General features: G+C 43.6%; 2 protein-coding genes across 2 annotated transcripts; one reads left to right on the top strand and one right to left on the bottom strand.

The window, feature by feature from the left end:
- Positions 1-844: 844 nt before the first annotated feature.
- Positions 845-1,822, bottom strand: LOC131855993 (uncharacterized). Its single transcript, XM_059207044.1, has one exon. The coding sequence runs from the start codon at positions 1,820-1,822 to the stop codon at positions 845-847; it is 978 nt and encodes a 325-aa protein (XP_059063027.1).
- A 9,340-nt stretch (positions 1,823-11,162) lies between these two features.
- On the top strand, positions 11,163-11,906 carry LOC131855992 (uncharacterized). The gene has a single exon (XM_059207043.1). The coding sequence runs from the start codon at positions 11,163-11,165 to the stop codon at positions 11,904-11,906; it is 744 nt and encodes a 247-aa protein (XP_059063026.1).
- The last annotated feature ends 925 nt before the right edge of the window (positions 11,907-12,831 follow it).

Below are 12,831 nucleotides of genomic sequence, written 5' to 3'. Positions count from 1 at the left end.
AAAGAGGATGGGGTCAAAGAAGAAGAAGAATCAGAGGTGAGGAGCCTGAGCTTGCACAAGCAATTAGAGGTCTTATTGCACGAATGGACGTCATGGAAATGGTTCAAAGAAGAGGAGTTCACACAGAGGACATTAGTGACAATGAAGAAGAACAAGTCAATGAGGGAGGTAAAGAGGTACAACAGCCTAGATTGGATCCTGGAGAGGAAAGGCTCCTCAAAGCTCTCACTAAAGAAAGCACTAAGCCCTGGGTTGATCCTCCAACTTACAAAGGGGGATTGAACGCTAAAGAATTCCTGGATTGTATCAGCTAAATGGATAAATATTTTGAGTTTGAGATCATTGAAGAGGAGCAGAAAGTTAAGTTTGCCCACACCAAGTTGACGGGCCATGCATCCCTATGGTGGGATCATGTGCAAATAGATAGACAACGAAGAGGGAAAGATAAATTTTGATCATGAACCCAGTAACCCAGTAGTACCTGCATGTGCCAAGCATTCATAGAACAGAGCAATTGTACATCATAATATAAATGACAGCTGATAATAATTAGACCAGAAAGTTATATCTTTATTCCAATGTCTCCAATTGTCCATACATGATCCCCCTACCGAGGTTCCAACCAACAATATATATAGACCCGACGGTTGGCCAAGTTGCCAACCATCACCAACTCCCAACTACCCGACGGGAACCTATCGGTAACAGCAAAACATAAACACATAACACACTTATAATTATTATTCGTACTAACATACGTTTTTACCCCTAACATTAGCCCCCCCCCAAAATGTAGTCGTCTTCCAGACGACTCCGACAAGAGAAACTAAAATGAAAAACATAGCTAAGACCGAGAAGAGGGAGGAGGCGTCCCTATAGTGGTCATGGTAGGAGGCTGTTGTCCGGCCTGGAGTTTCAGGTTCTTTTTTGCCATTAACTGCCATTCTCGAGTTTTCTTTACCATGTGAGCAGCTTCTAGTAGCTTTTTATCTTTTTGTTCCAGCTGTGAAGTGAGCGTCGCCACCTGGGTTGCTAATGCTTCCAAGTCACCCATACCAGTTTTTGCTGGTACCGTACCGGTTTCTGCCTCCAAGTCACCCATACCAGTTTTTGTTGGTACTGTACCGATTTCTGTTGGTACCGTACCAGTTCTTGTTGGCACAGTACCAGTTCCTGCTGGCACCGTACTAGTTCTTGTTGGCACCATACCAATTCCTGTCGTACTCGTACATGTTGGCACTGTACCAGTTCTTGTTGGCATCGTACTAGTTTCTGTCGACATCGTACCAGTTTCTGTCGACACCTTACAAGTTTTTGTTGCCATTGTACCAGTTTCTGTTGTCGCCGTACCAGTTTTAGTTTCTGCCGACACCATACCAGTTTCTGTTGCCGTCATACCAGTTTCTACTGCCGTTGTACCAGTTTCTATTGTCGCCGTACCAGTTCCAGTTTTTGCCAACACCGTACCAGTTTTTGTTGCCGTTGTACCAGTTCTTGTTGTTGCCGTACTAGTTTTTGTTGCCGCCGTACCAGTTTCTGCCGACACCATACCAGTTTCTACTGCTGTTGTACCAATTTCTATTGCCATTGTACTAGTTTCTGCTGCCGTTGTACCAGTTCCAGTTTCTGTCGACACCGTACTAGTTTCTGTTACCGTTGTACCAGTTTTTGCTACCGTCGTACTAGTTTTTGTTGCCATCGTACCAGTTTCTGCCGACACCGTGCCAGTTTTTGCTGCTGTCATACTAGTTTTTCTTGGAAACGTACAAGTTCCTACTGGAACCGTACCAATACTTGCTAGTACTGTACTAGTGCTGGTCATACCAGTACCTGAATATGTCGTACTAGTACCAATTACCTGTACGGCGACCTTGTTTTTTCCCTAGTGCGGCCTCCGCTGCCATTGTCTGGTTTGCCATATTGGTACGGGCCATTGGACCGATTGCTGCCTCTACACTGTACGGATTAACTCGTACACTTCCGCTCTCTGGTCGTACGACCTCTTCAACCTGTGCCAACTCTCCACTCAGCTTCACATGGATGGCACAAATCTCTGCACAGATACCCTCAAACTTTTCATACAACTGCTCCCTGCGTGTACAAACACCGCGAAGGAGGGGATTGTACGGATCTTGCACGTACGGTTTGTCTGTTTTTTGACCGTATGGTTTTTCTCCTTTATCCGTTGCTAGTCGTACAAGATCGTATGACTTAGTTTCCTGTGGGTGCAATGTTTCGCCGTACGGTATTCCTAATCTTGTAGGTTGTACATCGTACGGGCTATGCCAGTCTCCCTTCTTTGCCGACCGTACGCCGTACAGATAACTCAAACATTCCCTCGACTGGTGTATGTCGTACGAGTGATCTAGTATGGGGTTCCAGTCATCCCCTACCAGTATCACCTGTGGGTCCTCGTCCTTTCCTAGATTGATTTTTTTCACATCCCTTTCCTCATACTTGATGGGTTTATCCCGTTCAAACTAGTGGGTTGGCGTGTCGTCCATCTGTGCCATTCCCTCTTGGTATCTACCGCACTCCGGGAAAAAGGATTGTTCTTCCATCTCGCCGCTTGATTCTCCTATCTCACATATTTGAAGCATGTGACACTCTGGGTGGAAGACCTCATAGTCCTCCATTTGCCAATGAAAAAGTCCCGCCAGTGAACTGGTTCCATCCTCGGAACATTCGTCCAGTTCCAACACTCCTTCCTTGTCGGGTTCTTTCCCTCCTCTGTCTCTTGCAGAACCCCACTCCCATCTATTTGAATCTTCTGAGTCGGAGTCCGATGATGCGAGCTCTTCGCTAACGGACTAGCTCCTTAGATCAATTACATACTTATGACTGTCACTCTCGATTGAAAGCGCATTCCTTTTCCAGTTGTGGTTAGCTTTGGCCATGATCAGCCACCCCCTTCCTAGAAGAGCGTCGTACGCTTTCCTTTCCAGAGGGATGACTACAAAATCCAGAAGGAAGTGTTGCGTCCCAATTACCACCTTTTGTGCCATGAGGGTGCCAAGGGGTTTGATGCCGTGCTGATCCGCACCGACTAGGTGGAAGGTTGGTGGCCATAGAGTCGGCTTGCCGAGGTTCCGCCAAGTTTCCTCCGGCAGTACGTTGACTCCGGACCCACCATCAACAATGGTATTTGTCAGCTTTTGTCCCAATATATCCATCTCTACCACTGCGGGTTTTCGTCTGACGCCCATCGCTAGTAGCATAGGGTTCATGGCATCCGTACCGGATCCCTTCACCGGGTCCGCACTAGACTTTGTCATCGTTTGGTATTCCTGGCCGATGGTAGTGTCCCCGGTTACATTTGTCATAGCCATCCTTAACTGTGGCATGGTCTGTAGAAGGTCCGACACCCGTACGGGTATTGTGGTTTGTAACATCTGCTTGATGATATCCTTCTTTGGTTTCGATCGGATAGGTGTATCGACAGCCAGGTGCGAGGCCCTCCGCTCTCCAGCCATCGCCCGCTCGATATCTGCCCTTGCGTCTTGGAGTCTTTCTTTTTCTGTGCGAGGGTCCGGGTACATGGCTTTCTTGTTCTACAACCTTGTGATTGCCAGTACGTCTTCTCTTGATCCCTCCACATCGAGCATGTTCACCCCTTTTTGTTTTGGACAATCTATATCCTCGTGATTTCCTGGACCGCACCATCTGCACATCAAACTTCCTACATCACCTCTGTTTTGGCATTCTCGGGCAAAGTGACCCCATTCGTTGCACTTCCTGCACTGAATCATGGGTCGCCCCTTCCCGTCGTATTTAATTCTGCTCCTCGGTGTGTTATTATTGGATTTGTTGTTACCCCGATTGTTTTTGTACCCTCCAGGTGAGGCGTTAGAGTTTGTTGTTGGCTTTGGCGGTGTCGTCGGCGGTCAGGTTGGGGGTAGAGCACTTGTGTGCTCTGTGCTTTCAAGTTGTACGGGCATTCTTTAGTGGAATGTCCCATTATTTGGCAGATGTCACAGAAAACTTTACGGGGACAACTTCCTTTAGTGTGTCCTTCAGTCTTGCAGTCAGTACACCATAGTTCTTTTCCTTCCCTACCACTTTCTTTGTCACCTTTTAACTCCTTCATCATCCTCATCATTGTTAGGGTTTCAAGCAGATCCGAAGCAAATATGAACAAACAATTATATGCAGATTTAAATACAAAAGATAAAGAAATAAAATAGGACACAGATAACACAGAGATTTAATGTGGTTCACCCAGAATGGGTTACGTCCACCATACACAGCCGTCCAATCTTTTTTATTATCCAGCAAAAACAATACATCAACCTTACAATGCCTTAAGCATCCCAGCCGCTTATAACATGCGTTTTTAGGGCAACAAACAAAGTCGGCCTTTTTTAGGGTTTTATTACAATGTCGGTTTTCATCAACAAAAAAATGGGAAATTTTTTTTCTCGGGGGCTGCCGCCTCCGAACCCCTGCCCGGCCCTGGACCTCGGCGAGGATACGTGTTGAGTGTACAGTACTTTGCTGATCAATCGCCACATTTCAACAATCTCCCACTTGGAGACTGATCAGGCTCCACACCGAACAATCTCCCATTTGGAGACTGATACTACACGACACCACTGTACATGCAACATCCGCTGGATAAAACACTAGGACTTGACTGGTATAAATTCCACAATTATCAATCAAGAAGACCAACAGAAACTGATGAAGAAATCAGTTTCTCCTGGGGAACTGCCTTTGTGAACATATCGGCAGGATTCTCACTTGTGTGAATCTTCTCAAGCCGTAACTGACCCTCCTCCAAAATAGTCCGGATGAAGTGGTACCTGAGCTGAATGTGCTTTGTCCTTGAATGAAAAGCAGAGTTCTTCGCAAGATGAATGGCACTCTGGCTATCAGTATACAATGGGCTATCCTCTTGTGTCTGACCCAATTCCTTCAGAAAACATTGCAACCAAATCATCTCTTTGCTGGCTTCTGTAGCAGCAACATACTCAGCTTCAGTGGTTGAAAGTGCAACAACCTTTTGCAGCCTAGAAATCCAACTGACTGCAGTTCCCCCTATAGTAAAAACATACCCTGTAGTACTCCTCCGTGAATCAATATCACCCGCTAGATCAGAGTCAACAAATCCACTTAGAGCAGCATTAGATCCTTTGAAACATAATGCCTTCGTAGTAGTTCCTTTCAAATACCGAAGAATCCATTTCACAGCATTCCAATGTTTCATACCCGGATTACTCATAAACCTGCTCACAACTCCCACTGCATGTGCAATATCTGGCCTTGTGCATACCATTGCATACATCAGACTGCCAATAGCTGATGAATACGGGATGTTAGACATTTTATTAACCTCTTCCTGTGCCTTTGGGCACATCTCCTTAGTCAATTTGAAATGACTAGCCAAAGGTGTACTAACTGCTTTTGCATCCTGCATGTTAAATCTTTTCAACACCTTCTTTATATACTCACTTTGGGACAAATTCAAGGTTTTATTTTTCCTGTCCCGTGTAATCCTCATACCGAGAATTTGCTTAGCTGCACCCAAATCCTTTATAGCAAATGACCTGGCTAATTTCTGTTTAAGATCATTTATATGTTGCATGTTAGACCCAGCAACAAGCATGTCATCAACATAAAGCAACAGGATAATATAACTGCCATTATCAAATCTCTTAAAATATACACAATGATCAGAATGACATCTATGATAACCGTGTTCAGCCATGAAACTATCAAATTTTAAATACCATTGTCGGGGTGCTTGCTTTAGGCCATACAGACTTTTCTTCAACCTGCACACCAAGTTCTCCTTACCTTTGACCTCATATCCCTGTGGTTGCAACATGTAAATTTCCTCCTCCAAATCTCCATGGAGAAAAGCTGTTTTGACATCTAATTGTTCAAGATGTAAATCATCTGCAGCCACAAGACTAAGTACAGTTCTAATTGAAGTCATTTTTACAACTGGAGAAAATATTTCATCATAATCTATACCCTTTTTCTGTGCAAAACCTTTTACCACAAGTCTGGCCTTATATCTTTTCTGACCTCCTTCCTCCTCCTTCAGCCGATAAACCCATTTGTTAGGCAAGGCTCTTTTTTCTGCAGGTAAAGGGACTAAGTCCCAAGTCTTATTTTTCATCAAAGAGTCCATCTCCTCTTTCATGCCTAGCTGCCATTGTTGTTTGGCATCCACCTGCATTGCTTCTTCATATTCTTTTGGTTCACCAGAATCCGTTAATAAAATAGAATACAAAGAAAGAAAAAATCTTTCAGGGGGTCTACTTGTCCTCGTAGAACGTCTAACACTTGTAGGAGTTTGTGGGACAATCTGTTGTTGTTGAGCATCAGGTACCTGTGGCATTTCATTTTCAGGAATCTCATCCAACACCACATATTCTTGTTTGTCCTGTTCATGCTTCTTTTCCTGCATCTGTTCTTTATACATAACCTTCTCATTGAATATAACATCTCTACTTCTAATTATTTTCTTATTTTCAAAATCCCATAACCGATAGCCATATTCATCTATCCCATATCCAATGAAGGTACATTTCTGAGATTTAGCATCAAGCTTGGTTTTGTTTTCTTTATCAACATGGACAAAAGTTTCGCAACCAGAAGTTTTTAGAAAAGAATAATTTACCTTTTTACCAGTCCATGCCTCCTCTGGAATACCACCATCCAAAGGGGTTGAAGGTCCTCTATTTATCAAATAGACAGCAGTATGTACAGCATCTGCCCAAAAATGTAAGGGCAATCTAGCATGCAATCTCATGCTCCTCGCACGTTCCATGATGGTCCTATTCATTCTCTCTGACACACCATTTTCCTGTGGAGTTCCTGAAACTGTCTTCTGCTTTCGAATCCCATTTAAGGAACAGTAATCTTCAAATGCTTTGCTGCAATACTCACCTCCATTATCCGATCTGAGACACTTCAACTTTTTTCCTGTCTCATTCTCAACCAAAGCTTTCCATTTCTTAAAAGTTTCAAAAACATCTAATTTTTGTTTTAGGAAATATACCCATGTTTTTCTGGTTGAGTCATCAATAAAAATAACATAATAACAAGAGCCACCAAGAGATGATACCTGAGCCGGTCCCTATACATCTGAATGTACAAGCTCTAACTTCTCACTCTTCTTCTCTTTCCCAACCTTGAGAAATCTGACTCTTTTCTGTTTACCATAAACACAGTTTTCACAGAACTCTAAATCAATCTTCTTTAGTCCTGGCAATAGATTTTTGGAGTGAAGGATTTTCATCCCTTTCTCACTCATGTGCCCAAGCCTATGGTGCCACATTATCGAATCTGTTCTTGCAATATTTATTGTTGTTGTCCTTGCAGTAACTTTATCTGTAGCAGCTAAGGTAGAGTAAGTGTTACCAGTACACAGATATAATGTGCCTACCTTCGCACCTTTAGCTACTACTAATGATCCTTTAGTGACCTTCCACATACTATCTGAGAAGGTAACTATGCAACCTTCACTACCTAGTTGCCCTACAGAAATTAAATTTCTTCTTAAATTAAGAACATGTCTTACCTCCTGCAGAAACCAGTCATTACCATTCTGCAACTTGATCTTTATATTTCCTTTTCCAACAATTTGACAGGGCTCATCATCGCCCAAATATACCTGTCCAAAATCACCTAGAACATAATCTAGAAAATATTTTCTATGGGGTGTAGCATGAAATGAAGCCCCAGAATCTATTACCCAGGAAACATTAACATTATCCAAACATAAGATTAAAGCATCTTGTAAAGTATTACTTGCAATATTAGCTTCCTTACTGTCATTTTCATTTTTGTCTCCTTTGTTTTTCCGAGACCAACAGTCTTTCTTTAGATGACCAGGCTTTCCGCAGTACCAGCAATCTTTCTTTCCTCTAGATTGAGAGCGTCCTTTTTTTGACTTCCCTCGTGACTTCTCATTCACAGGGCCTTTTCCTCTTTCCTTTGATCTTCCTCTGTTCTCCACATTCAAAACACTACCCGATGATGTTAGAGTCTCACCTGTGCTTTTCCTTCGCATTTCCTCGCTTAGGATAACACCAACAATATCATCAAATACCAAAACATTTTTACCAGAGACAGAGTTACTTATAGCCATAACCAAGCTATTCCAACTTTCTGGCAAAGAACATAAAATCAAGAGAGCCCTAACCTCTTCTGCAAAGGTAATTTTTACCGAAGACAATTGACTGGTAATTGTATTAAATTCATTTAAGTGCTCCGCTACAGATCCTCCCTCCCCATTTTCAAATTAAACAAACGCTTCATAAGAAATACCTTATTCGAAGCCGAGGGTTTTTCATACAACTTAGCCAATGTTGCCATCAAATCTACAGTCGTTTTTGCTTCTGTTATATTGAATGCTACAGACGACGCAAGGCACAATCGAATGGATCCTAGTGCCTTTCTATCTAAAATGTCCCACTCTTCATCTGATATTGTGGTCGGTTTCTTTGCCTTTCCTTCCAATGGCCGCCACAAATCCTTTTGATACAGGTAATCCTCCATCTGCATTTTCCATAACTGATAATTCTGGCCGTTAAACTTTTCGACCTTGAATTTGGAATCCTCCATTGCTCCCACTCAAATCTGAAAGTCCTGCCAATTTACAGAAAACCTCGCTCTGATACCAATTGTTAGGGTTTCAAGCAGATCCGAAGCAAATATGAACTAACAATTATATGCAGATTTAAATACAAAAGATAAAGAAATAAAATAGGACACAGATAACACAAATATTTAACGTGGTTCACCCAGAATGGGTTACGTCCACCATACACAGCCATCCAATCTTTCTTATTATCCAGCAAAAACAGTACATCAACCTTACAATGCCTTAAGCATCCCAGCCGCTTATAACATGCGTTTTTAGGGCAACAAACAAAGTCGGCCTTTTTTAGGGTTTTATTACAATGTCGGTTTTCATCAACAAAAAAACGGGAAATTTTTTTTTCTCGGGGGCTGCCGCCCCCAAACCCCTGGCGAGGATACGTGTTGAGTGTACAGTACTTTGCTGATCAGTCGCCACATTTCAACAATCTCCCACTTGGAGACTGATCAGGCTCCACACCAAACAATCATATCCTTCCGGAGCACTTGCATGATTTTGGATCCCCCGTCACTGTCTTCGTCCGTGCTGTCACCATCACTGGTCCGTCGCTTCCCCCGGGATGTCTTGTTTTCACTTTCAATATCCATGGCACGGTTGTATGCTTCATCGTACGATGGCGGAGGGACTACTTTCATCGTCCTTCTCAGGGATGGTACCAATCCTTCCACGAATCACCGCTTCTTGAGGCCATCTGTCGGCTGGTTCTCCATTTTGTTAAGCAATTCCCTCAGCCTTCTGTTATATGCGCGCACACTTTCGTTTTTTCCTTGTTTGGTGTTGTAAATTTCTGCCACAATCTTGTTGTCATCCCGTAGGAGTTTGAATTCTTCCTCGAAGGCCTTCTTCAGATTGCTCCAGGATGTTTTATGCTGAGCATCAAGGTCTGTGTACCAGTCAATAGCTATTCCTCGCAGAGTGGCCGGAAATGCCTTCACCCAGTAGTCTTGGTCGTCCTGGCCATTTGCTTCCCAGATGGTGACGCATGTCTTGCAATGCCGTACGGGGTCCCCTGACCCGTTGCCCATGAATTTTGGAAGTTTTTGTTTCTCCGGGGTGCATGCCATCGTTCTTTTCTATGTGGTTTTATGCAGTGCTTGGAAATGGCTATATGCCGGGAAGGTACTATGTGTACGGAGGGTACCGTACGCTCCTGGTCTGGTTGGGCCCCTGCCAATCGGGCTTTGGTCACCTTCACTTCTATAGTCCCTCGTTCCCGACGTTTCCGGATCCGATCTTCCTATTTTGATGCCCTCCGACAAGGACAAGTTTTTAATGCCGGACAACGTTGCTTCGAAAATAGTGGCGATTTCCTCGTGCAGGTCTCGTACCGCCTCCTCTCCTTGTTCAGAAAATTCCGATTGGGTGCTTCGTGATTCGGTTTTGGAGTCTTCTTCACTTGACGTCGAGTGTGGGGCCTGGTCGGCGAGATCTTCCTCCGCTACGTCAGAAAGTGGCAGGTTCCTGGCGACCTCAGCCAACTCCTTCCACGTACACGGTTTTTGCCTCTCCCGACTACAACTCCAACTCACACTGACTTTTGCTGTGTTTCTCCGGACTCCTCGAGTTGGCAACCTCTCTTAGTCGCCGTCTCCTATCGGCCAGTTCTTTTATGCGGAGCGATCGCCGTACAGTTCCCTTGTTTACTCCTTCGGTAGCAATGGTATGTTTGTCTTTGTTCGGTCGTAGGGGCATCAAGTGCCAGATGTACGACGCTGATTGGCCTCCCTCTCCTCTTCCTCCCTACGACTTCGTTCCTCGTACCGTCAGAGAACTTGTTGCCGCCGAAGTTCCTTTGCCGTTTCCTCCCTTTGGTCTTGGAGTGCAATCAAATTCCTGGCGAGTAACCTTGGAATGCTTCCGAGTAGGTCAAAGACGGGGGTGCTAACAGTGAGTTCACCATGTATCGTACCTTCCGAGACAGCTCTCTCCTGAGCCTCTCGCCGTACGTACTGCGTGACCGACACGTCCCACAACTCCACCAAGTCTGCCGTCAACTGATCCTCTCATTCCTCTTCCACAGTACTCTCTTGTGTGTGTCGCTGTCCATGACAATTAATTGTTGGTTAAATGGTCGGCCCATTAATTGCTTCCGCCTGTCGCCATGGTTATCTCTAGGTTCGTTCAGGCAACGACACCAAAATGTTTAGTCCTAAATGTATAGTGGTGAATAATCAGTAACCTAGTAGTACCTGCATGTGCCAAGCATTCATAGAACAGAGCAATTGTACATCATAATATAAATGATAGCTGATAATAATTAGACCAGAAAGTTATATCTTTATTCCAATGTCTCCAATTGTCCATACATGATCCCCCTGCCGAGGTTCCAACCAACAATATATATAGACCCGACGGTTGGCCAAGTTGCCAACCGTCACCAACTCCCAACTACCCGACGGGAACCTCTTGGTAACAGCAAAACATAAACACACATAACACACTTATAATTATTATTCGTACTAACATACGTTTTTACCCCTAACAGTGGGATCATGTGCAAAAAGATAGACAACGAAGAGGGAAAGATAAATTTTGATCATGAGATCAGATGGTAGCAAAGCTTAAGTCCAAATTCTTTCCGCAAAAATATGAAATTAGTCTATTCAAGAAGATGCAAAAATTGAAGCAAAAGGAGAGCAGTGTGGAGGAATACACACAAGAGTTTTACCGGCTAAACATACAAGCTGGTCATGTTGATGAGGATGTTGAGCAAGTTTCCCGATATTTGAATGGACTACCCGTATCCATCCAATATGAGATAAGCATGGATAATGCGCATTGTGTGGAAGAAGCGTATCAATTTGCTTTGAAGGCGGAGGGGAAGCTCAATAGGAAGCAACAAAGTAACTCTCGGGGTAGAGGCAGATTTTCACGTGGAAGAGGACAGTCAAGCAGTGATAGAAGTTCCACAAGCAAACAAGAGGAAACATGCACTTCAAGTGCATGTTTGCAAGGAGGAAGGGGAAGAGGAGATTTCCTTAGAGGAAAAGAGGGCTATTCTCATGGAAGGGGATCATTTGGAAGAGGTAGAGAAAGGATTTTCAGTGGTACTTGTTACCAGTGTGGGGAAACGAGACATCAAGCATTTGAGTGTCCACAAATCCAATATGATGGGCGAAAAGGAAAGGAGGCAAGAGTGCATGTAGTAGAAGCTGAAGATCAAAAGGAGAGTCCACCAAAACATGGAGAAGACCCTGAAGATGGAGAATCACTGATGTTGCGAAGAGTTTTGTTGAATCCCGAAAAGGAGAAGCCAGAGCCAACCCGAAGACGAAATTTGTTTCGAACATGATGCAAGGTGAATGGTAAATGTTGTAGAGTCATTGTGGACAATGGTAGTACTGATAATATTGTGTCTGAAGAAATGGTGAGTAAGTTGAAATTGAAAAGAACTAAGCATCGCTGCCCATATAGAGTCTCGTGGTTGCAGAAGGACCATCAGTTGTTGGTGAATGAATAGTGTTTGATGAGTTTTTCAGATTGGGAATTATAAAGATGAAGTCATGTGTGACATAATGCCAATGGATGTGTGTCATATTCTTTTGGGCAGACCGTGGCAATTAGATAGACAAGTTGTTCATAATGGCTAGTTCAACACATACACAATCAAGAAAGGTGGAAAAGAGTATCTCTTAAATCCAATGAAGAATAGTGAAGAAGAGGGTGAAGATAAATCAAAAGTATGTTTGGTTTCCGGAAAACAATTTTTGCTATTGTTCCTAAATCAGCTATAGTTGGGACAACAAAGGAGGAAGATGAAATACCAAAGGAAATCCAAGAGATATTGGAGGAGTAAGCTGAAATTTTGATGCAGTTTCCTGATGGGTTACCACTGATGAAAAGCATTAGACATTGTATGGATCTGATTCCTGGGCAAGTTTGCCAAACAAGGCACCATATAGAATGTCACCAAAGGAGAATGAGGAGATAAATAAACAAGAGCAAGAGTTGCTTAACAAGGGGATTATTAGAGAGAGTTTGAGTCTGTGTGTGGTTCCAGCAGTGTTGGCACCAAAGAAAGATGGAGGTTGGCGAATGTGTACCGATTCAAGAGCCATAAATAAGGTAACCATCAAGTACCGATTTCCATTGCCACGAATGGATGATCTTATGGACTGCTTGAGTGGAGCTAGATACTTCACTAAGATTGCTTTGAAGAGTGGTTATCATCAAATAAGGATAAGAGAAGGTGATGAATGGAAGACCGCATTCAAGAC

This window comes from Cryptomeria japonica, chromosome 6, assembly GCF_030272615.1.
Source record: "Cryptomeria japonica chromosome 6, Sugi_1.0, whole genome shotgun sequence".
Taxonomy (NCBI): domain Eukaryota; kingdom Viridiplantae; phylum Streptophyta; class Pinopsida; order Cupressales; family Cupressaceae; genus Cryptomeria; species Cryptomeria japonica.
Note: the sequence above shows the minus strand (reverse complement) of the source record. Positions and strands in the feature narration are given on the sequence as shown.